Source organism: Rhinatrema bivittatum, chromosome 9, assembly GCF_901001135.1.
Source record: "Rhinatrema bivittatum chromosome 9, aRhiBiv1.1, whole genome shotgun sequence".
Lineage (NCBI taxonomy): Eukaryota > Metazoa > Chordata > Amphibia > Gymnophiona > Rhinatrematidae > Rhinatrema > Rhinatrema bivittatum.
In genome coordinates this window covers 151,733,427-151,759,984 of record NC_042623.1, presented here as the reverse complement: position 1 = coordinate 151,759,984, position 26,558 = coordinate 151,733,427, and the positions used below count along the sequence as shown (strand labels likewise).

Here is a 26,558-nt window from a genome sequence, read left to right as displayed (position 1 = left end):
GTAGTGCCGGGCGCACCCTTGTTTGCCGTGCACACAGTTCGGATCACATACCACTCGATACAGTATTTAAATAGCATGCAAATGCAAGCCGCGTCCATGAAGCGCAATCCATTTTACTGTATAGAGCGCTATACAGCGCCTATACAGTAAAATGGGTGCGCTGGTACCTGTCATTTCAAATGTCATTTCAAATGACATTTGAAATGACAGTTATCCCAGGACAAGCAGGATGTTAGTCCTCACATATGGGTGACGTCATGAACGGAGCCCTAGTGCGGGAAAACTTTGTCAAAGTTTCTAGAAACTTTTGACTGGCCTCGAGAGGCCACTGAGCATGCTTAGCATGCTATGATATTCTCTGCCACAGGTGTCTCTCTTCAGTTTTCCATGCTGCTAGTAGCATCGCGGGTCAGGAGCCGTTAAGGTGTATTTTCAAGTAATACAACTATTTGATATTCTCTCTCACATTTATCTCTTAGAGGTTTTCTTAACACCGGCCGGTGAGTACCTCTCTCATAAATTCTCATTTTCGATAATTTTTCTCTCACGAAATCCCATCACAGTCGACGGCTGTCGGCTTAAAATGGCGACCGGGTTCAAAAAATGTACCGTTTGCAGTAAAACGATGTAGATTACAGATCCACACTTAGAATGTGTGTTGTGTCTTGGCGAAAACCACAATATCAGTACCTGTGATAAGTGTGGTGAAATGTCGGCGAAAACTCGAAAATCTCGTCAAGAAAAAATGGAACACCTATTCCATTTATAATTGATGCCTTCCCCGTCTAAATCATCGAAGTAGTCTCCGGCCGGAACGACTAAACGCCTCTTAGTCAAAAAATCTCGACCGCAAGATTCCGGAGATCAACCGTCCCCGTCATCGTCCGTTGCATCGACTAAGTCGGCTGAGCATTCGAAGGCCAAACATCGACATCGTCATCGACACCCGGAAGCATCGACCTCGACATCCCCAGAGGAATCTGTCAAAGCAGCCACGTACTCAAGATACATCGGTCGCATTACCGCCTGGGCCTACTCCATCGATGGCACTGCTGCCGCATGTTCCTGCACTTCACAGCCACCGCCACCGCTTATACCTGCGTTACCAGCAGCTGTATAGCCAGAATTGTCAGAATTAATCAGACAAGCGGTACTTCAGGCGTTCAAGGAACAAGTTTTTCCGGCGATGATGCCGATGTAACCAGCATCGATGCCGGTAGAAATACCGATGCCGGTGGGATTGCCGATGTCATCGATGACATCGACTTCTCGAACACCGAGAATCATAATGACGTCGACGTCCATCTATACTCAATTACCGTCGACTTCCTCGATGCACTCTCGATGGCTGCACCATCGACATCATCGACACCGTCTCGGACACCTCGTCCGATGATTCCATCGATGCCGATAACTGAACCTTCGATGCCATCGAGACCTCTGGATCAAGAAAATCAAAATTTAGAATTTTATCGACAACTTCTGGAAAAATACCAGAAAGCCATCGATACTTTACCACCCTCAAAGCCCCAGGACACTTCTCGGGGTCTTCCCATCGATGATTCCCAGCCAGGCCCTTCAGGCCTTCACCACCCTCCCAAATCAACTACAAGGTCTCCTTACACAGAAGACCCAGAAGATTCATGGGATGACCAACAAACTGATTTCTCAGAGGATTTTCTTTCAGATCCATCCCCTCCGGATCCCAGGAAAAGATCTCCCCCTGAAGATCTTTCTTTTTCTTCATTTATTCAGGATATGGCAGACTCTATTCCATTTAAACTATCTGCTGAGCAAGACACAAGACAACAGACGCTAGAGGTGTTACAGTTTGTGGACCCACCTAAGCAAGTCTTGGCTGTTCCAATACATGAAGTCCTCTTAGATGTTCAGAGTAGAATATGGGAACATCCATCTTCAGTGTCTGCAGTAAACAAAAGAATAGATTCTACCTATTTGGTTGTCAGCCCCAGGCTACCAAAAACAACTACCACATCAATCTGTTGTGGTAGAATCTGCTCAGAAAAAATCTAAAAGAGTCCGCCCACACTCCTCCAATCCACCTGGGAAAGACCACAGTTTTCTCGATGCCTTAGGCCGAAAAATGTATCAGAGTGCAATGCTCAGTTCCAGAATTTCTGCGTATCAATTGTATATTACACAACATCAAAGAAATATGTGGAAACAAATGGAAGAGCTTATCACCTCTTTCCCTTCTCAATTACAAGAGCAAGCACAGTCTATCATCAATAAAGGATTGGAGGCTGGGAAACATGAGGTGAGGGCGGTGTATGACACTTTCGAGACATCTTCCAGGGCAGCAGCTACCGCAATTTCTGCAAGAAGATGGGGATGGTTAAAGGCCTCAGACCTCAGATCTGAGGTACAAGACAAATTAGTCGATCTACCATGCCAAGGAGACAATTTGTTTGGGGACAAAGTCCAGGAAGCAGTCCAGCAGCTAAAGGACCATTCTGAAACCCTTCATCAGCTATCTCAAACATCACAAGATACTGCCTCTCAGCCTCCTCGCCGATTCCCTTGAAGGGATACTAGACGACCCTATTACAGACCAAGAAGATACTACCCCCAGTCATCCAGGGGAAGATCTACCAGACCACTTCAACGTTCTCAGGCCAGACAGCCTAGAACAACCAGACCACAGCCGCCTCCGCAAACAGCACCGGCAACAGGTTTTTGAAATTCAATCTAGGGAACAGGCCAAGTCACCAAATCCTCGAACAGACCTACCAGTAGGTGGAAGAGTAATTTTCTTTCAGGAACATTGGCAAGCCATCACATCGGATCAGTGGGTACTCTCTATAATATCTCGAGGGTACAAACTGAACTTCCTATCACTTCCTCCACAAACTCCTCCAAGATTCTTTCCACAAACAGAATCTCAACTTCCCACATAGCAAGCAGAACTATCCACCCTTCTGAAAGCAAGAGCTATCCAATTAGTGCCTCGCTGTCAGAGGGGCAGAGGGTTCTATTCCCGCTACTTCCTCATTCCAAAGAAGACGGGAGGCCTTCGTCCTATCCTAGACCTCAGAAATCTCAACAAATGTCTAAGGAAAGAAAAATTCAGAATGATTTCTCTAGGTACCATACTTCCACTTTTTCAAAAAGGCGACTGGCTTTGTTCTCTGGATCTTCAAGATGCTTATGCTCACATTCCAATATTTCCACCTCACCGCAAATATCTACGCTTCATGGTAGACCATCAGCATTACCAATACAAGGTTCTACCTTTCGGACTAACCTCTGCCCCAAGAGTATTCACAAAATGTCTCGCAGTTATAGCTGCGCATCTGCACAAACAGGTCCATGTTTTTCCATATCTGGACGACTGGCTCATAAGAAGTCAGTCTCAACAAGGAGCTTTAACTTCCCTCAATCAGACAATCAATCTGCTTCACTCCATGGGGTTTCTCATCAATTATCAAAAATCCCATCTCACTCCATCTCCACTACTCCAATTCATAGGAGCAGAGTTGAACACCACAATCTCAAGGGCTTTTCTTCCCGAAGATCGGGCAGAAAAACTTTCCATTCTGGCAAGTTCCATACATTCCAAAACACAAGTAACAGCTCTTCAACTTCTTACTTTATTAGGCCACATGGCCTCTACAGTACACGTCACTCCTATGGCACGACTTGCCATGAGAATTACCCAGTGGACTCTAAGATCTCAATGGATCCAAGCCCTTCAACCACTGCATTCTCCGATTCAAGTCACCCACCAGCTTCGTTCCTCTCTACTATGGTGGGTGAACAAGGACAATTTGCGCAAGGGCCTACCCTTTCAACAACGAGTTCCACAAATAACTTTAACTACAGATGCGTCCACCTTGGGTTGGGGAGCTCACATAGAAAACCTCCAAACCCAAGGAACTTGGACAAGACTCGAAGCAAATTTCAAATCAATTTCTTGGAGCTTTGAGCAATACGCTATGTGCTCTATGCGTTCAAGGACTGCCTTTCACACAAGACTGTTCTAATCCAAACGGACAACACAGTGGCCATGTGGTACATCAACAAACAGGGAGGTACGGGCTCGTATCTCCTTTGTCAAGAAGCTGCACAGATTTGGGACTGGGCCCTGAGCCACTCAATGTTTCTCAGGGCCACATATCTAGCAGGCATTCACAATGTAGTGGCGGACAGACTCAGTCGTCAATTCCAACCACACGAGTGGTCCCTGGATCCTGCAGTAGCATCCAGGATATTTCAAAGTTGGGGTCAACCATCAGTGGACCTCTTTGCATCACCTCTGAATTACAAAGTGCAAACCTTCTGTTTCCTACACCAACAGAAGAACCAACCAGCCAAGGACGCCTTTGCTCACCCTTGGAACTCAGGCCTACTTTACGCGTATCCTCCGATTCCACTCATAACCAAAACTCTAGTGAAATTACAACAAGACAAAGGGTCCATGATACTCATAGCCCCTTATTGGCCTCGACAAGTCTGGTTTCCCATACTGCTAGACCTCTGTCAGGGATCCCATTCGTCTGGGAGTAGCTCCCAATCTCATAACTCAGGATCAGGGTCGGTTATGCCATCCCAATCTCCAATCCCTAGCCCTAACAGCATGGATGTTGAAAGCTTGATCTTACAACCACTCAATCTTTCATCCACTATATCTCAAGTGTTTATAGCTTCACGTAAGCCTTCCACACGAAAGAATTACTCTTCCAAATGGAAGAGATTCACTCTGTGGTGCAGGCAAAAGACTATTGATCCTTTCACTTGCCCCACAACTTCTCTTCTAGAATATTTATACCATCTTTCAGAATCTGGTCTCCAGACTTCATCTGTAAGAGTTCACTTAAGTGCAATCTCTGCTTACCATAACAAAATAGGAGATGCACCAATATCTACACAACCTCTAATTACCAGGTTCATGAGAGGTTTAACTCAACTTAAACCACCAATTCGGCCTCCAGTCACATCATGGGACCTCAACTTGGTTTTAACAAGACTCATGCATTCACCTTTCGAACCCATTGATTCTTGTGATCTTAAATTTCTCACATGGAAAACTATCTTCCTCATAGCCATTACATCAGCTAGGAGAGTAAGTGAGTTACAAGCACTGGTCACATATGAACATTACACTAGGTTTCTACATGACAGAGTGGTTCTCCGAACGCATCCAAAATTCCTTCCCAAGGTAGTTACGGAATTCCACTTGAATCAATCTATAGTTTTACCCACATTCTTTCCAAGACCCCATTCTCATCAAGGAGAAAAGGGCCTTACACACCTTGGACTGCAAACGTGCATTGTCTTTCTATATAAATCGCACAGCAGTCCACAGGAAATCTAAACAACTTTTTGTTTCTTATGATCCAAACAAACCAGGTAAAGCTGTGGGTAAACAGACTTTATCAATCTGGCTAGCAGATTGCATACAGTTTTGTTATGAACAAGCAGGCCTTTCTCTACAAGGGTGAGTAACGGCACATGCGGTCAGAGCAATGTCAACCTCAGTAGCACACTATCGTTCAGTGCCAATCCTTGACATATGTAAAGCAGCAACATGGAGTTCTCTTCACACTTTTGCAGCTCATTACTGTCTAGATAAAGAAGGACGACAAGATTCAACCTACGGACAATCTGTCTTAAAGAACTTGTTTCCAGTTTAATCCCAACTCCTTCTACATCCAACCTGCTGTGATCTTCGGCTGATTCATTTCCACAACAATACTTCACTGTTGATCCAGTACAAAATGACAGCCTATAGCTTGCTAATCACCCATATGTGAGGACTAGCATCCTGCTTGTCCTGGAATAAAGCAAAATTGCTTACCTTGTGTAATAGGTGTTATCCCAGGACAGCAGGATGTAGTCCTCACAGAACCCACCCGCCACCCCACGGAGTTGGGTCTCATACCTTTTATTATTTTATTTTTGCTAACGCTTTTGCTACACACGAGACTGAAGAGAGACACCTGTGGCAGAGAATATCATAGCATGCTGAGCATGCTCAGTGGCCTCTCGAGGCCAGTCAAAAGTTTCTAGAAACTTTGACAGAAAGTTTTCCCGCACTAAGGCTCCGTTCATGACATTACCCATATGTGAGGACTACATCCTGCTGTCCTGGGATAACACCTATTACAAGGTAAGCAATTTTGCTGTAACAGGAAGTGGATGGTTCTCCTATGCTCGGGCATCGGGGATTGCCAGTCCTCTTTGCCCCCCCCCCCTCCCGAAGCAAGGCGCAGGGAGAAAATTGACTCGACATGTTATTAAGAAAATAGAAATTGTAACTAAAGTAAACTTACTGCATGCTTCCAGCAGCCCCAGTCCTCTCTCCCTCTCTCCCTCTTTCCCCTCCTCCCGAGGCGCCCACCACGGCTCCCCTGCCTCCCGGGGGCAGCCGGCGGCGAAAGCGGCTTCCAGCAGACCCGCCGGCAAAGGTGCATGAATGCACGTCCAAATTGGGCGCTCAAGGCACCTTCGTTGGCTTGAGTGCCCAAATGGGGATGTACAGGCGGTGCGAGCTCATCATGCCAAAAAATTGCACCTGCAGGCAACTGGAAGTTTGCCAGAGCGGCGGGGCGGCTCCCCTACCTTTCCTGCATGCGGGGCAGCTCCGGCTCGCCTGCCTGCCTCCCTCCGTTCTGCCGCTCACTGCCTCCCCAGCGCCATCTTGCAGCTTGTGACGTCACCCCTGACCCTTGAGCGCCCAAACGCCGGCGAAGGTGCATGAACACACGTCCAATTTGGGCGCTCAAGCAGCGAAGGCGCATGAGCGCACCCCGTGACCTGAGCACCCGGATGGACCTCCGAGGTCACGGCCCTGGCTCCGCTGCTCTGGCAATCTTCTAGTTGCCTGCCGGTGCAATTTTTTTGGCATGATCTCGCACCGCCTGTACGTCCCATTTGGGCGCTCAAGCCAGTGAAGGTGCCTTGAGCGCCCAAATTGGAAGTACAGGCGTGCGTTCATGCATCTTCGCCGGCGGGGGCTGCTGGAAGCCACCTCGCGGAGAGTGCCCGATCCGCCCCGGGCTGCTGAAGCGGGAGAAGGAATGCTGGAGGAGAGAGTGAAGGGTTGTGAGCCAAAGCGGGAGAAGGCATGCTGAAAGAGAAAGTGAAGGGACATTTGTGAGTCAGTCCCTGTCGGCGTGGGCCCATACGGGAGACTGGCACCCATGGACGTGGCCAGGGCAGGTGAGCGGGGGCTGAGGGAAAGTGTACCTGTGAAACTTCACGGGCAAACTTTACCGCCTACCCTCTAACGCAGGGGTAAGGGTAGGTGGTAATTTAGCAGGTTAAAGACGCGGCTAAACTGCAGGTTAAAAAGGCGCACGTTACTGTATGGGAGGGAATAGCTAATCGGAGCGTTTACATATATACATGCCGCGGGCGGAAAGTTTTACCCGTCGATTTAAAGAAGCGGTTAGGATGGGTTAAAAGGGATAGTGAATCGCGGGTTGGACTTACGCGGCCAAATTGCGGGTACAAAGGGGTTAGAAACGGGGTAATCGCGGCCGCACTTTACTGTATCGGCCTGCTAGGTAGTAGAGCTTTTAGCTCTACTGAGCATGTGTGGGAATTCCTGTGCAGACATTGCCTTGTGAGCCGCCTCAATCATTTTTGTCTGAACACATGTACTCAGTCTCTCCTGATATTCTTTTCTTTAAACTTTTCAGATGTTTATTTTTTTCTTCAGTTGTTGCTTCTACTTGCTTCACTTCCTCTGCAGCATCCACAGCAGCACTTTTCAGTGCTCCGAAAATTAAAAAAAAAAACCAAAAAAAAAAAACCTATGCCTCTTCAGTATGTCAGGAAATTAAAAAAAACCAACAGTGAGCAGTTTCAGAAACTGTAGCTCCGATAAGGTAATATCTGTTGCTGACAGACATGAGTTGGGTTATTGCTTCCTCGATCTTGACCATAACCAGGTGAACTGTTATATCTGTGTTCAAATGTCCCCGCGGTCTCAGCATTCCAGGGCCTTCAGAATGGAGGAACTGCATAAGTGTCTCAAGTGTCATCTGCCTCACCAGGATAAAAGTTGAGCAAGAGCTCCTCAGACTGTCAGCATACATCATGCCACAGGCTCGGGGTTGAGTAGTGCTGATTGTCCTGCATTGAGAAAGAAGCAGCATCTTTCTGTGGAGCTGTTGACACAACAGGTACCGAAGAAGCCTAAAGCCAAAGGCAGTACATCAGCCGGCACAGCAGTGCTGTCGATACATGGCACATCGGCCTCTGTGCACTGCTACCCACCCCCCTCCCCAAAATGCATGGTGCACTAACCCCATCAACTCATGATGCATCAGCTCCACTAATGTGCAACCTATCTGCATAGTGCTTGTACCTATGGTGCCAGCAGTTCCTCCATGAGATTGTTGACACATTCTCATTTGGCAGCAATTTCGCTTTCGAGGCTAAGCTGCTTGATATATGCGAAGCAATCTTCATGAAAAGTCTTGAAGCATCTGGCACCGCCATTCATACCTCCCTGATGACATCCAAGCCAAAGCAATGGCAGTCTTATTCAACACATCAAGCCTTGAATAAGGGGAGCCATAGGGACATGCCAACACAGCTATATGCTGGTCGACCTACAGCTGGACCAGTAGAAGATCTCCTATATATATGCCACCTCCCATTACCAGAGCCTTTACCCCCAGCAAGGCCATTTGTGGAGTGGTTGTGCCTGGAAACATTAGACCCAATATGTTCCATGCTACCACTTCAAATAAGGCCATCTGTTCAGGAAAAGGAACTCATTCTAGTCTCCAAAGATGTTCCACCCCTTTGCCAACTCAAGACATGTCACTTGCTCAACCAGATAGTGAATTTGGTGAAGAATTTCTTTACCTCTAAGACTAAGGAGACTTAAGATACTTTCCAGCTTTCCTCTCAGCATTGCTATGGTTTTCCCATAGGAGGGAGTACTCCCTCATCTCTACCAGGTTGAATACTTATCAGAACCTCTCCTCTAAGGTTATTCATCATCTTTCTCAGTTGCAGTGGGAGAACCTCTAAATTTGTTACCTTCATCGTTGGGGTCCTGGGTTTTTGTATGCCTACACCCTTGGGATCTGAGGAAAGGTGGACAGAAATACCGTCTGACTCATTTCCAAATCCACCAGAGCATACATCTACTCCGGAATACCTCACTTATTCTAAATGTATAGAAAAGATGGACACCACAGTCATAGTGAATATGCACAAGGACAAATATCCCCATTTTGGAGGTCTTCGGTCTTCAACAAATCCTTGACACTATCAGAGCCAGAGGGTCTCCCAGCTCATAATCTTCTCAAACAATTGCAAATGAGAATGTGGGAAAATCCTTTCTCACAGGACAAGCAGGATGGTAGTCCTCACATATGGGTGACATCACAGGATGGAGCCCAATCATGGAACACTTTTGTCAAAGTTTCTAGAACTTTGACTGGCACCTACTGGGCATGCCCAGAATGGCACTAAACCTGTAGCCAGCAGGGGTCCCTCTTCAGTTTTCTTTTTTCCACGCAGCAGTAGCCACGCGAGTTAAGGAACTCCACAGAGATTCCTGACAGGAATTTTCCTCACGGAATTACTAAAAGCTTTCATACCCCACAGGGGTCCCTCCTTCGAATTTTTGACTCCGCTGTACTCCGGTAAGTTTTTACCCGGTTTCAATCGATTCCCGTCGAGTTTCGCTCTCTTCTCAAAGAAGAGACTGGCTCTGCACTCTCGATCTCCAAGATGCATACACGCACATTGCAATAAATCCATCTTATCACAGGTTCCTGAGATTTCTAGTAGGCCCCAAGCACCATCAATACCGCGTGCTCCCATTCGGCCTGGCATCTGCACCACGAGTCTTCACCAAGTGCCTTGTAGTAGTAGCAGCCTTCCTCAAGACTCAAGGTGTTCACATCTACCCTTATCTAGATGATTGGTTGATCAGGGCTCCCACTCAGCAAGCTGCTTTGTTGTCCCTACGTCATACTTTACACACTCTGATTTCACTAGGATTTCTCGTCAACTATGCAAAATCCTGCTTAGTCCCATCTCAAACTTTATCATTCATAGGGGCAGACTTGGACACACTGCAGGCAAAGGCATTTCTGCCTCGACAGCGAGCTCTCACTCTCATCTCCCTCGCACACCAGCTGCAGTCTCAGTGCCGCACGACTGCATGCCACTTCCTCATCCTACTGGGACACATGGCATCCTCAGAATAGGTTACCCCAGTGGCCTGCTTGGCCATGAGAGTCATGCAGTGGACTCTAAGTTCACAATGGACTCAGTCCGTCCAACCTCTATCAACCACTGTCCACATCACCGACTCACTCCGTCAGTCTCTAGCCTGGTGGAACAATCAGATCAATCTCCTCCAAGGCCTGCCCTTCCAGGCTCCAGACCCTCAAATAATTCTCACCATCGATGCTTCCACCCTCGGCTGGGTGGCCCATGTGGCCGATTTGCAAACACAAGGAACTTGGTCTCCAGAGATAGCCAAACACCAAATCAATTTCCTGGAGCTTCGAGCAATCAGATATGCTCTCAGGGTATTTCAGGATCGCCTTTCTAATCAGGTCATCCTGATTCACACGGACAACTAGGTGGCCATGTGGTACATCAACAAACAGGCAGGGACGGGCTCCTACCTACTGTGTCAGGAAGCTGCATAGATATGGGCGGAGGCCCTCTCCCACTCGATGTACCTCAGGGCCACCTATTTGCCGGGAGTGGACAATATGTTGGCGGACAACCTAAGTCGCGCTTTCCATCTACACGAGTGGTCCCTCAACCCCACAGTAGTGGAAGCAATATTCCAACGATGGGGTCACCCTCGCATATACCTCTTTGCGTCACCTCAAAACCGCAAGGTAGAGAACTTTTGCACTCTCACTCGCAGCCAACACTCACAGCCAAGAGATGCGTTCTCCCTCTCATGGGCAACTGGTCTCCTGTATGCATTCCCTCCACTTCCATTTCTCTCGAAGACTCTTGTGAAGTTACGTCAGGACAAAGGATGCATGATCCTGATAGCACCTCACTGGCCTCGCCAAGTGTGGTATCTAATACTTCAGGATCTCTCCATTTGCAGGCACATTCCCTTGGGAAAGGACCCGCTTCTGATTTCTCAGAACGGCGGGTGCCTACGCCACCCCAATCTTCAAGCTTTGTCCCTGACGGCCTGGATGTTGAAAGGTTAATTCTTCAGCCACTTAACCTTTCGGAGCCAGTTTCCCGTGTCCTGATTGCTTCACAGAAGCCTTCCACGAGAAAGTTTACCTATACAAATGGAACAGGTTTAAGTCATGGTGCTCTTCTCAATCCCTTGATCCCTTTACCTGTTCCACCACGAAGTTTCTAGACTATCTCTGGCATTTGTCAGAATTAGGTCTAAAAACGTCCTCCATCAGAATGCATATCAGTGCGGTGGCCGCCTTCCGTAAAGGTGTCAGGGATGTTCCTATTTCAGTACAACCCCTCGTAACACGTTTTCTGAAAGGCTTGCTTCACCTCAAGCCTCCACTACGCCCTCCGGTCCCTTCTTGGGACCTCAATCTGGTTTTGGGTCGGCTCATGAAACCACCATTCGAGCCTCTCCAGTCCTGTGATCTTCGCTATCTCACATGGAAAGTGATTTTTCTTTTGGCAATCACATCTGCTCGCAGAGTTAATGAGTTACAGGCCCTAGTTACCTATCCACCTTACACTAAACATCTGCAGGACCGGGCAGTACTCTGCACTCACACTAAGTTCTTACCTAAGGTAGTATCGGAGTTTCACATTAATCAATCCATTATACTACCTACCTTCTTTCCCAGGCCCCACTCCAATCCAGGAGAACAGGCACTGCATGCCCTTGACTGCAAACTGGCTCTAGCCTTCTATCTAGACCGTACAGCTGCCCACAGGAAAAGCACTCAATTGTTTCTCTTTCCATTCCATCAAATTGGGGCAGCCTGTGGGTAAGCAGACTCTCTCCTCCTGGTTAGCGGACTACATATCCTTTTGCTATTAGCAAGCAGGCATTCCACTTCAAGACCGTGTTAAAGCACACTCTGTGAGGGCCATGGCAACTTCAGTAGCACACCTACGCTCGGTGCCGCTTCCTGACATTTGTAGGGCTGCTACCTGGAGTTCTCTCCATACCTTTACAGCCCATTATTGCTTAGACAAGGCCGGAAGACAAGATTCCATCTTTGGCCAGTCTGTCTTGCGCAACCTGTTCTGTTTCCAAATCTTTCGATGGTATATCACATACCTCATCTGCCTTTATTAAGGCTTGGCGTATGGCCTGGTTGAGAGCCAGCAGCTTATGTGAAGATGATCATAAGAAATTGGCAGATGTACCATGTCTGGGAAAGCACCTTTTCAGAAACAAGCTCAGAGAAACAGTTGCTCAAATAAAAGAACAGAATGTTGTGGTTCAGTCTCTCTCAGTGGGACCTGAGCAGCCAGCTGCTTTCATGTGCTCTTTCTTCTCTTATAAGAGGCCATACTTTGAGGTGTCTTTTCCGTGCTTTTGAGCGTTACCAGCTTCCACCTCTTCCAGCTCAACATCAGCAGCAACTTCGGCTAGGCCTCGTCAGCAAGAATGATATCGGACGAAGACAGCACATCTAGCTCAGCCAAAACGTGGTCCAGTTTTTTATACTTCTGGATTTTCATCAAATACACTCTCCAGCAGGAGGCAGCAATCAGTCCTACCTGGAGAAATGGAGCAGGGTTACAAAGGACCTCTGGGTCCTTAAAATTGTGGAACCTGGGTACCATTTTGTTTCTCCCAGCTACCATCTCTTCCTCATTGTTTGACTCTCTGTCCACATCCTTCTCAGACAAATATCCAACCTGTCCTGCAAGCCATGTATCTTCCCAGGATCTCCAACATGCTGGTAGATTGACTCAGCAGAATTTTCTGTCCACATGCATGGTCTCTCTCAATCGACAGCCAACAAACTATCTGCATTGATTGTACTGATTTACCTCAGAGCAGAAGAGGTAGCTAGAAAAAAGTTCCATTCTTTTAAGCAGACTCAGATTAACTCAAGATGCTTTTCTGCTTAATTGGAACATAGTCCTTATGTATGCTTTTCTGCTGATACTGCTGATCGCCAGGACAGTGCAGAAAGTGCTTCAGGATAAAACTTATCTGATCCTCAAAGCTCAAGAATGGCCCAAGCAGTTGTGGTTTGCATATCTCAATGCGCAAAATAATTTTTACCAAATGAAACTTGAGTGGATGCAACAAATAACCGTTCCAAATAATCCACCTCAGCAATGAATTAAATGGCCATAAATTAGACTATCATACTAGGCATCATCAGAATAAATGTAATTAAACATTTCAGAAAATCTTCCGCCTTATATATAATCATAGGTCTATAACAATATCCCCAAATTTTTTAGTATTTTTGTGTTGCAAATAAAATGTTTGAAATTGTTTGTAATCATTCAATAAGAATTCAAAAGACTTATCTTATATCATATTATGCACAGCAGAAAAATGCCACACTAGCGTAATGCTTCAAACGCCTTTGTCTTCTCAGCCCGACATGGGACCGTGTTTCGAACAGCAGTTCTTCATCAGGGTGCCATCTTAAAGTAGGTTTGACATTTCCAGTCTATATACCACTGTGCAAACCTACTTTAAGATGGCACCCTGATGAAGAACTGCGGTTTGCATATCTCATACAGCTTTACAGCAGTCCATCTAGGGTCAGACCCTGCCTTGATATATTTTTTATTTAGCTGAATCTTCCTTCCATCTCTTAGCCTAACAGCTTGGATGTTGAATGCTTGATAATTGCTGATCTATCTCTTTGCCAAGGGATATTGAGTACATAATAGTTTTGGCAAGAAAGCCATCAACTAAATAAGACTAGTATTTCAAATGGAAAAGATTTTCCAGATGGTGTCAACAGAATGCGTTGAACCTGTTTTCTTGCGAGCCCAAACTACTGATCTACTTGCTTTTCTTCTTCACATCCTCTGATAGTGCATCTTAGCACAATAGTGGCTTACCATAGAGCAATTGATGATAAATTCCTGTCAACCTATCCATTAGTTTCAAAATTCATGAAGGGCCTGTGACATATTAAACTTCCAGTACAAAAACCTTCAGTTCCATGGGGCTTTAATGTTCTCTCTCAATAAGGCTGCCCTTCAAACCATTAGAATTGGCTTCTCTCAAATTCTTGACTTGGAAATTAGTTTCTTGTTGCAGCAACATCAGCCAGAAGAGTAAGTGAACTCCAAGCTCTCGTTCACTATCCACCATACCTGCAATTCTTCCACAATAGGGTGGTGCTCCACGTGCACACCCAAAGTTTCTTCCGAAAGTCCTCTCTGCTTTCCACAATAGTTCATCAATTTGCCTACCTTGAAGCCACATGTGTATGAGGGAGAGAAAACCATTCATGCTCTGGTTTGCAAAAGGACCTTAGCCTTCTATAAGAGAAGAACTCAGCCTCATTGCCACACTTTATAGCTCTTCATATCGTATGATCCCAAGAGACTTGGCATAGCAGTCACAAAACGTACAAGGTCCAACTGGATGGTGGACTATATTCAGCACTGCTACGCAACAGAGGACTGCAAATGACACTTAATTAAAGCTCATCAAGTAAGATCTATGGCATCTTCCCTTGCTCATCTCTGAGAGATATCACTTGAAGACATCTGCAATGCTGAAACTTGTTAGTCAGTACACTTCTTTACATCCCATTACTGTCTAGACAATCCCTCGAAGTGACAGTAAATTTGGGCAGGCAGATTTGCATAACCTGTTCTCTCAGTAATCTACTCTCCACGGTAGGGACCATATTGCTTACTCAATAAATGCTCTGCTGCTTGGGACTCACCATGTCATGCTTGCTTATTAACGGAGAAAACAAATTTACTTATCATAAATGGTGTTTTCCATAGGATGAATTAGCTATGCTAAATACCCACCCGCCTCCTTAGAGAATCCTCTGATATCAACTGAGAAGTCTTGTGAGGTAACGCCTGCATGGGAATTCTCACACATGCTCAGTAAAGCTAAAAAAAAAATACTAGCTAGGAGAGATGAGTCTATTTGCTGCTGCTGGATGTCACTCCCACGTGTCATGGCTAATTATCCTATCTATGGAAAACATGATTTACAGTAGGTTGATTTTCTATAACCATAAGCTTTGTTTGATGAAACTTGTATTGAATATAATGGTTATAAATAGTACAGTTCTAGCAAGCTATATAACTAGATGTTAGTCTCTCAAACTGCCTTGTATGTTCTAAATAGGGCCCTTTAATCTGCACAGGCAAGTTTATTTAAAAAAACAAAAAAAAAAGTTGCCTCCTGTTTCTAGAACCAAACTCGAGGCCGCTTGATATAAGGGGCCCAATAAGTAGCGCTGGCTGGTAAGTAACTTATTATGTTTTGTGTTTGTTTTAATAAAGTAAGTACCTACACAATAAATGGAAAATTTATAAAAATTATGTGTATAAGTTGATTTAAAAAATGATGAATGGAGTCAGAGAAAGTTTTCATACATAGTGTAGGTGCCCAGCACCTCTGTAAGGTGATCTTATAATCATTAACCTTCCTCCTCCTCCTCAGATGCTTTTAACAATTATTTTTTAAGAATTTTGTTTATAATTAGTGTTGTCCCGAAGGACGCCTGAAGACTCTTCCGTGGCAATGTAATGTTTTCAAATGCGTACCCGCAAAAATTGACTAAATGAAACTCAATGAAATGTCAATAAAGGGTATAAAAACAGACTTCCCCGATTCTAGTTGGTGTGTCCATCTTCTTGTAAATTATCCCGACATGTTTCAGACATGGATGCCTTTCCTCAGGGAGTTTGATGTTTACTGGAAACCAACTTCACGGAGTCTGTAACCCTTTGCTCAACGATTCCTCCAGAGCTCAAAGTTTTTGCCACAAGGCGATCTTCCTCTGTCGATCGCCGGGAAGAATAATCTGTCAGGCGGGCTGACTCCTTATATATGTTTCTGCTGGAGCTAAAACCACCAATGAGAGACTTCAGAGCTGCAGCGGTGTTCATGACGTCACAATCTGACTTGAAAGGAAACTCGCTTTGTGTGATGGAAGTGCGGTGCACGGACCTGAAAGAGACACTCTAATCTGTCAATGTTCAGAGCGGCATAATTCCTACGCCCTATTTGAAACTTTGAAGCAAGAGTACGATCTGGTTGAGAATTAGAACGACAGGGAAGCAAGATTGATAGCATGTCAAAAAACTTTGTCACTGTGCTCGACCAATCGTTTACAAAAGAGCATTGAAGTTGAGCTCATCATTCATGCCTCGGGGTGCAGAAGTTTTCAAAGTAAATATCCAGAAAGCTTCTCGTAAATTCAGAGACGAGCGTATGTCCCCACCGCGTGATGAGGGATTTACTCGCTCAATGATCGTCCATTTTAGATCAGAGATTTTGTGACCAGAATCTACTAGATGTTGAACCATGGGTGCGGTTAGCTTCAGTGTGGTAAATCTTGATTTGTGTTCCCCAAGTCTTACCCGGATGGGTCTGGTGGTACGTCCTATATATAACTTAGGACATGTACAGATGATTGCATACACCACATTGTGGGACTGGCAGTTAGTATTGCTCTTTCTCCAAATCTTGTATCCTGAAAGTGGGTCTTCCCATTGGACTCCTGTAATGGTTTGTGCACACCAAGTGCAATGGCCACATATTTGATGACCCACTATGGGTTCATCACTATCCAGATTGTCTATCTGAGCGTGTACCATCTGATCTCTGATATTTTTCCCCCGAGACATGGCGAATGTGGGTGGTTCCAAAAAGATATCATGCATAGACAATATGTGCCAATGTCTATGAATGGCTGCTTTTATTGTACTGGCTGCTGTGGATTGTTTCAAAACACGTCAGCCGTGTTTCCTCCTTGTGAGGTTTGTATTGTAGTAATGCTGTTCGTTCACTGAACTTTGCTCTTTTGTAAGCTCTATTAATGGCCTTCTGTGGATAACCCCGCTGTTGAAATCTACTAGCCAAAATCGCTGCTTGTGTCTCAAAGTCCTTCTCAGTGGAACAAATCCTTTTAGCTCTGAAGTACTGACTCACTGGTAGCCCCATTTTGAAGCTCTGGGGATGATGGCTTGAAAATCTTAACAAGTTATTGCGATCAGTCGGTTTACGGTGGATGGTGGTATGAAGCTCCCCATTTTCTATATTAATCAGAACGTCAAGAAATGTGATCTGACAGTTTGAAGTTTGGGATGTGAATTGCAAATTTTCATCCAGCGTATTGATCCATTCTAAAAAAGAATGCAATTGTGTTTCTGAGCCTTTCCAGATAAAGAAAATATTGTCTATGAAACGATACCAGCATAGAAGATGTTGCCACCAATTAGAAGTGTACACCCTAGTCCTTTCGAACTGGGCAACTTACAGGTTTGCCACTGATGGGGCGAGGGGTGACCCCATCGGGATGCCATGTATCTGATGATAGCAATTCTGATCGAACCAAAAAAAGTTGTTGTGCAGCACGATTTCTGCCAGCTCTAGCAATGTGTGAGTTTTAATCCTTTCTGTATTGCTGCGTTGGCCCAATACATTTTCCACAATCTCCAATGCTGAGTCTTGCGGTATGTTGGTGTATAGGGAGTTTATGTCCATGGTCACCATGATGACTGATTCCCACTGTACTTCCAATGCTTCTAAATTTTGTAAAAAGTAGGATGTGTCTGATATATGATAATGACTGTACCACATGCTGTTGCAAAAATAAGTCTAGAAAATTAGCAACAGGTTCCAAAACCGACCTATTTTGTGATACTATGGGTCTGATCGGCGGAGCAACTAAGCTCTTGTGTATTTTTGGAATGGAGTAAATCACTGGACGCCTGGGATGAAGGACCACAAGATATGCTTTTTCTTTAGTGGTAAGCCTTAAATCACTATCAACCACTTCACGAACTAGAGACTTAAGAGCCTCAGTGGGATCTTCTGGAGTTAATCTGTAGTATTTGGAATCAGTTAGATGCACCATAAGATCTTCAATGTACTTGGACCGGTCTTGTATCACCACTGCTCCCCCTTTATCGGCTGGTTTGATGATGATCTGTGATTCTTTTTTTAAACTCATTAGGGCCTCCTTCTGTGCTGGAGAAAAGGTTCTGTGATCTCCACTGTGGCTTAGATTCAAATGTTGATAAATCCTTTAGTACCAAAGCTTGAAATGTGTGAATGTGAGGGTCCAAAGGACCCGGCGGTATCCAGTTGGACTTGGGTTTTACAACGGACGGATCAACATCTCCAACTGATCTATCTGCAAAGTATAATCGTAAATTTAATTTACGTATAAAACGTTGAATGAAGATACGACTTTCAAAAGCTGAATGCTTGGAGGTCGGGACATATGACAATCCCTGGTCCAGAAGTGCTGTCTGATTATTGGTCAAGGGAAAAGAGGATATATTTATAACCGAAGAAGACTCGGGATTCGGTACCTCTGGGTTCCCTTGACAAATTGTTTATCATTTCTTTTGTCTCGTGGACCGTGTTGTTGCTGGTCCACCTCGATTGTCTTTCTTTCCTCTCCCTCGGTTGGACCAACGATTGCCCTTGCCTGTTGTACCAGTATGTTCTGTGGTATCTCCTGAGACAGCAGTGCTGGTCTGGTCATCTCCCTTATCAGACGAGAAGGTAAATCGGACCCTCTTTGATGCTGTTTTGGGACCCATCCAGTTGTACACCCTGTCTAACTTATAGTCGGTTTGATCGCGTTTTAGCTACGATACTTTACCGCTTTTTATAGATGTACGAAATTCTTCCAATGTATTCTGGAATTCTGTCAACTTGTCCTCTAATGAAATCACTAGAGGATCTGTAATGAGTTGTTCCATGATGGTTTTGGTTTGTGCTGTGAGTTCCTTGGTACTGGACTTGGCTCGAGTAATGATTAACAACATTAAGTCCAATGAACATTTGTTCAGAATGGTGTACCAGGTTTTGACAAATTCCGGATCTTCATTGAATAACATAGGGTCCTTAAGCATCCGAAGACCTCTGGGAATAATTTGCAATTTCACATACTCCACTAATGTGGCACCATGTAATTCTGATCTGTTTGGACAAGCGTAAATATTCATCCCAAGCTGCTTCTTGATTGATTGTGTTGGAGTCAGCCAACAGGGACTCTTCTTTGAGCACATCGGCTACCCATGGTTCAACATCTAGTAGATTCTGGTCACAAAATCTCTGATCTAAAATGGACGATCATTGAGCGAGTAAATCCCTCATCACGCGGTGGGGACATACGCTCGTCTCTGAATTTACGAGAAGCTTTCTGGATATTTACTTTGAAAACTTCTGCACCCCGAGGCATGAATGATGAGCTCAACTTCAATACTCTTTTGTAAACGATTGGTCGAGCACAGTGACAAAGTTTTTTGACATGCTATCAATCTTGCTTCCCTGTCGTTCTAATTCTCAACCAGATCGTACTCTTGCTTCAAAGTTTCAAATAGGGCGTAGGAATTACGCCACTCTGAACATTGACAGATTAGAGTGTCTCTTTCAGGTCCGTGCACTGCACTTCCATCACACAGAGCGAGTTTCCTTTCAAGTCCGATTGTGACGTCATGAACACCGCTGCAGCTCTGAAGTCTCTCATTGGTGGTTTTAGCTCCAGCAGAAACATATATAAGGAGTCAGCCCGCCTGACAGATTATTCTTCCCGGCGATCGACAGAGGAAGATCGCCTTGTGGCAAAAACTTTGAGCTCTGGAGGAATCGTTGAGCAAAGGGTTACAGACTCCGTGAAGTTGGTTTCCAGTAAACATCAAACTCCCTGAGGAAAGGCATCCATGTCTGAAACATGTCGGGATAATTTACAAGAAGATGGACACACCAACTAGAATCGGGGAAGTCTGTTTTTATACCCTTTATTGACATTTCATTGAGTTTCATTTAGTCAATTTTTGCAGGTACGCATTTGAAAATATTACATTGCCACGGAAGAGTCTTCAGGCGTCCTTCGGGACAACACTAATTATAAACAAAATTCTTAAAAAATAATTGTTAAAAGCATCTGAGGAGGAGGAGGAAGGTTAATGTATGTATGAAACCTTTCTCTGACTCCATTCATCATTTTTTAAGTCAACTTATACACATAATTTTTACAAATTTTCCATTTATTGTGTAGGTACTTACTTTATTAAAACAAACACAAAACATAATACATTATTCATCAAAAGTTTATTTAATGTCAGCGACAGAGCACAGCTCTTGATTGTTTTTTGTCTAGTTTAGTAGTTCGCTGTACAGGTGGTGTATTTTTTGATATTCTTTTGGTAAGTAACTTAGCCAGATATGACTTATCCAGTTAAGTTACAAGGGTTATTCAGCGGCATGGCTATGTTGCTCTATGGCTGGTCTAACTTATCCAATTAACTAGATAAGAGTGAATATCGCTACTTAGCCAGTTAGGGAAACCAGATAAGTAGCACCGCCCAGATCCGCCCATTGACTGGCTAAAAGGTAGCTGGATAAGTGATTTTTAGTGTCAGCTAATTGCCTCAAATCTAAACACCTAAATTTGCAATTTATAAAATGTATCATAAGCTTTAACTATATGTATCTGTTAATGCATTAGTTTTGAAGGATTTAATTTGTCTGTATTTGTATTATATTATTGTAACTTGAATTGTAGTCATGTTTGCCCTTGTTTTGTTTACTGTTTATATTATGTTTATAGTGCTCACCACTTTGAGCTTTATAAATTAAAGTTAGATAAATTTAATTAAACTAAACTAAAAATTGGTTTTCCACTGTAATTCTGTATATTTGTTAGAATTTAATTCATCCAGCGAGGAATCTTTTTCCATGAATGATCATATATATTTCGTAGGGGGTGGGGGGGTCACTTTTGGTGAGACATAGTGGTAAATCCAAGCATGCTAATAATGATATGATTATGCAAACTTACCTCTGAATCCTAATTTGTATTCTGATTAAACATTTTGGCTAATTTGCCACAGCTGCTGTAGGCTTGATAGATATATATATATATAGAGAGAGAGAGAGTTTTTTTATTGTAGGCAAACCTACTTAAATGTTTTTGTTCACAACAGTGGCAGACATGTTCTGTGTATATTAAATCTATTCAAAAGTGTTAAGCATTTGTAGCAATAAAACTACTCTAATTTCAGTTCTAATATAGTCCATCTCATCCTTTTCCTGACCTACAAGTAAAAAGTATGCATATATTGGTAAGCTAATATTATCATTTTTTTGGCAGAGGAGCAATAAGAAATGCATGTCAGATGTTAATGATTCTAGGCCTTGAAGGACGATCAGTCTATGAAGAAGATTTTGAGGCTCCGTTTTTAGAGATGTCTGCAGAATTCTTTCAGGTATAGAAACATTGATATAAATTTGTTAGAATTTAAATGTGATTTCCTTTTAACTCATTGACCTGGTTTTTGAAAACTTCATTTAATTTTTGGACTTCTGTTCCGTCTTTCGTGAATAGGCTGCTATTTCAAAATGGATGAAAGTTTTATATACCATCTCTTCACAAGTTAAAAATCTGAGAAACAGATAAAATTCAGTGCAAATTAAAGATCATTAAGCAGATAAATTCTTTAACCCAGTATAAATCAGCCCTACTAGAAAAAAAGAGTCAGGAGCAAAGTTGAGGGCTGAGGATCAAGGATAGGATCTAAGCCCATGGGCAAGAGTGGAGTCTGTAGTGTCTTAAGTTTTGACAGTCAGTTACTTTTCATGAGCCATCAAGAAGCTGGATGTTTAGATTCCTGAAAAACAATGTTTTCAGTTGTCATGTTTTCTGTGATGATGTGCAGGCCAGGGCAGGGGATAGAGAATTCTATAAATTAGATGCCGAGCCCATGAATGTTCTGGATCTTGTTTTCTTCAGCCAAATAACCTTGAGAGGAAGAGCAGTCAAATGTTTCTGGGAGGAGCGAAGGTTTAAGGTGGGTTGATAGTCTTTTGCCACCTCAGTTGGTAAGAAGAGCCAATACTTTCCTTTGCTTTAAGAATAAGAGCTTGCCATGCTGGGTCAGACCAAGGGTCCATCAAGTCCAGCATCCTGTTTCCAACAGAGGCCAAACCAGGCCACAAAAACATGGCAATTACCCAACCACCAAGAAGATCCCATGCTGCCGATGCAATTAATAGCAGTGACTATTCCCTAAGTAAACTTGATTAATAGTTAATGAATTTCTCCTCCAATAACTTATCCAAACCTTTTTTGAACCCAGCCTCACTAACTGCACTAACCACATCCTCTGGCAACAAATTTCAGAGCTTAATTGTACGTTGAGTGAGAGAGAATTTTCTCCGATTAGTCTTAAATGTGCTACTTACTAACTTCATGGAATGCCCCCTAGTCCTTCTATTATCCAAAGTGTAAATAACCGATTCACATCTACTCGCTCAAGACCTCTCATGATTTTAAAGACCTCTATCATATTCCCCCTCAGCCGTCTCTTCTCCAAGCTGGACAGGCCTAACCTCTTCAGCCTTTCCTCATAGGGGAGCTGTTCCATCCCCTTTATCATTTTGGTTGCCCTTCTCTTTACCTTCTCCATCGCAGCTATATCTTTTTTGAGATGCGGCAACCAGGGTTGTACACAGTATTCAAGGTGCGGTCTCACCATGAAGCGATACAGAGGCATTATGACATTTTCCATTTTATTAACTATTCCCTTCCTAATAATTCCTAACATTCTGTTTGCTTTTTTGACTACTGCAGCACACTGAGCCGATGATTTTAAAGTATTATCCACTATGATACATTGTTTGGAGAGGGTCTTTTGGGGTGAACCAGGGTAGATGGGGTTACCATAGTCAAAATGTGAGAGACTATTGATTGCATGACTGTTTTGAATCCAATGTTCATAGAAAAGGGCATAATTGCTTAACCATGCAGAAGCGCCAGAAAGCGATCTTGGTTGCTGCTGTTACCTGGTTCTCTATCAGCAAATGGGCATGAATTAGCCATAATGCATGGGTGATGTCATCCAGCGACACTGACATAGACCCAGCTTTAAGAACGCATGTGCTGTCTCAGGAGCCTATCAGTTCTTTATCCAAGCCTCTGTTTTTATTTCCAGCTTTTGGCCTTGTACTTTGTCAGGGTCTTGTTGCTTTCTATTTTTTTGCTACTGCCTCAGCAGCCTCTCAAACAGAAGTTTTCCATTCTTTAAAAAATAAATAAAGCACGGAGAAGTCCACACTCAATCGATTCAAAGCCTGTATCTGTGGGTGCCAGATGTCCATTACAGATGCATGTCCCATCTGTTGTTGCTGCCTGGACTCAGACAGTGACTTCCCTAAGTGCTACATGTGTCTAGATGTTCTCCAGAGTGCAGCTGCATCATGCCTGGAAGATGGAGGCCCTAAGGAGAGTGCCAATGGTTAAGAGCCCTAAGATTTAGCACAGGGCTGAATAGGCAGAGCTGTTCTTCATACAGTAGTGAGTTGTTTCTGGGCTCTTGACACGGCAAGTCGAGGGAGATTCCTCTCTCCCTTGTGTAAAGGAAAACTCCCCCTGCCATGACGATATCTGCCTCAGGTCAAGCATTGAATATAGTCTTGGAAGCCTGTAGTGCTGGATAAACTCTCGATAAGAGTGCCCAAACATGAGGCACCCCCTTCAAGTACATTACACAGGGCTGTGCTAGAGCAGGCCCCTCCTAGACTCTGAAGTGGGAGATAGCCTCATTGACACAGATCCCTTCATCCTTCTTGGAATGGCAAATTCCCATGGCACCAATTCATTTGTTTTATTTGGACCTGGGGCCGACCAGGGCACGGTCTTTGTTCTTGGCATGAAGCTTACAACCTAAGGCACAGTCATTCCATTTGGCATGGCATGCCAAGGTACTGCATGCCATGGTTAGTATCAGAGCCAAGCACTTAGACACATAAACCCAGGAGTCCCATTGCAGAGGTTAGGGCACAGTAGGAGGCACAACCGGTGCTGTCTGTGGCCCACAATGACGTTTAAATGGAATTGTCGATGCTTCTAGCACAGGGTGCCTCAGAACTGATTGCTGCCATGGCAGACAAGGTGTTGCAATGTAGAATTGTTCTATGGTTTTACAAGACTGCCCTAAATGTTGATAAATTGATCTGGGTTTCTGAATACTATCTCTTCTCTAGCTTTAGCTTAGAGGATTCCCCAGCCCATGTGATTTAGCTGTCAGCTAGTGAAGAATTTCCTTGCCTCTGAAGAGCAGATAGGAAAATTGAAATCTCTCCTGTCTAAGACAGGAATTTTTATCATATAGCGAGGCCATCTAAAATCCAGTATCGATGTCTCTTCACAAGAACTTACGGAGTTAAATCCTCAGTATAAAGTGATGGATTCTACTCATCTAAGAGGGTCCCCTCATAAGTTGGAAAGGGTTAAAGCAGACTCTTCTTTCTGAATTCTCACCAGATATTTCTCCTTCAGGACAATGGCAGTCTCCTCTTGAGTCATCCCCATCCTTAACATATTTGCCCTACTTAATCAGACCAAAGGTCCATCAAGCCCAGTATCCTGTTTCCAACAGTGGCCTGCCAAGTCATAAGAACCTGGCAGGATCCCAAGGAGTAATTGGATTCCTTGCTGCTTATCCAAGGAGTAAGTAGTGGATTTCTGCAACTCCATCTTAATGGTTTATGGACTTTTCCTCCAGGAACTTGTCCAAATCATTTTTAAACACAGCTACACTAATAGCTTTCACCACATCCTCTGGCAACATATTCTGGAGCTTAATTATGCATTGGGTAAAAAGAAATTTCTCTTATTAGCTTTACATGTATTACCTAGTAACTTTGTGTGTCCCCTAGTCTTTGTATGCTTTGAAAGAGTACACAACTGATTCACCTTTACTCATTCCACTCCACTCATTATTTTATAGACCTCTATCATATCTCCCCTCAGCTGTCTCTTTTCAAAGCTGAAGAGTCCTAACCTCTTTAGCTTTTCTCCATTTTGACCAGAATTACACAAAATACTCAAGATGTCACACCATGGAGCAATACATATTCTCCATTCCTTTCCTAATTATTCCTAGCATTCTATTTGCTTTCTTGGTTGCCATTGCATACTGAGCAGAATATTCAAAATATCAATGATGATGCCTAGATCCTTTTCCTGAATGATGACTACTGATATATATTTAAAAAAAAAACCAAAAAAAAAAAACCCCACAGATATAGCATGTCTCATGCTTTCCTTCTCAAGATGGAAACAGTTTGCCTGACAGCATGTGATAGGTTCAGAATCCAATATTGTTGTCATTAGTGAAGGTTTTATAAGAACATAAGTTATGCCATACTGGGTCAGTCCAAGGGTCCATCAAGCCCAGTATCCTGTTTCCAGCACTATCTGCTGTAACCACATCCTCTGGCAATGAATTCCAAAGATTAACTGTGTGCTGAGTGAAAAAGAATTTTCTTCGAATTGTTTTAAATGAGCTAATTGCTACTCACCTTGCAGTAATAGATAGTGCTACAACTGGAATCTGGGAATTTCAACATTCAAGTAAGAATTCTACCTCTAGGCTAAAAATGATAGGTAATTTAGTTAATGTCCCTCCCTTATTACATCGCACTATCCTGGGTGAGATGGAAGTAGATGATTCAATTGCGAATATGAAATAAAGCAAAGCTTTTCACAGCAACCAAGAACCTTAAACATCAGTTTAATGATGCTAGACTTATATAAATACTTGAAATGGTGATTTATGCTTTGAGTATCTGTTATAATTTTGAGAGTGATTGAACACATGCATATAATTTAACTGTTAACACGTTTTGCATATGTGAGTTCCAGCTTTGCATTTAATATTTTAAAGGTAGATGTGAGAATATTTTCTTTCTCATTCTCAAATGAAAGTGTATATATACATCTGTTGAGAGAGCACAAGGGTGCTCTTCCTGGACCTAAGTTTAACACTCCTGGCATTCATGTGAATGGCTTTCAGATACAAGTATGAATAAACAAATATTAAGTACTTTTTTGCCTCGTTTGTTTTTCTTATTAAGAAATCATCATATTTGTAATTCTAGATGGAAAGTCAGAAATTTTTAGCTGAGAACAGTGCTTCAGTATACATAAAGAAAGTGGAAGCTAGAATTAATGAAGAAATAGAGCGGGTGATGCACTGCCTCGACAAATCAACAGAGGAGCCAATAGTGAAGGTTGTTGAGAGGGAGCTTATTTCTAAACATATGAAGACCATTGTAGAAATGGAGAATTCTGGTCTAGTTCATATGCTGAAAAATGGAAAGACAGAAGGCAAGTATATAAGCATTATTACAGTTTTAGTAAATTAATAAAATTTTATTTTCAGTGCCTAGTGATCTTATTTTTGTGTGTGCTATACCATCATGGATAGGTCAAATAAGCTGTATTTGCTAGAACTGTTGGATATTTACAGAATTTTTTGTAACCTAGATGAAGCAGCAGCTGTTCCTTCTATATGTAGTAGAGGACAACTGGTGTTAAATATAACAAGTTAACCAAGTTATAAACTGGAATTTTTTTTTTTAACTGTTTTTGATAATGAATTAAACTTCTTTTTTTCTCTGG

General features: G+C 43.4%; 1 protein-coding gene across 1 annotated transcript in view; it reads left to right on the top strand.

Moving 5' to 3' along the window:
• CUL3 (cullin 3) overlaps window positions 1-26,558 on the top strand; it is a 233,785-nt gene that overhangs the window by 106,771 nt on the left and 100,456 nt on the right. Inside the window, exons 5-6 of the mRNA XM_029615271.1 lie at window positions 21,246-21,360; window positions 26,036-26,264. Coding sequence (XP_029471131.1) covers window positions 21,246-21,360; window positions 26,036-26,264 — 344 coding nt within the window. The remainder of the gene's footprint in view (window positions 1-21,245; window positions 21,361-26,035; window positions 26,265-26,558) is intronic.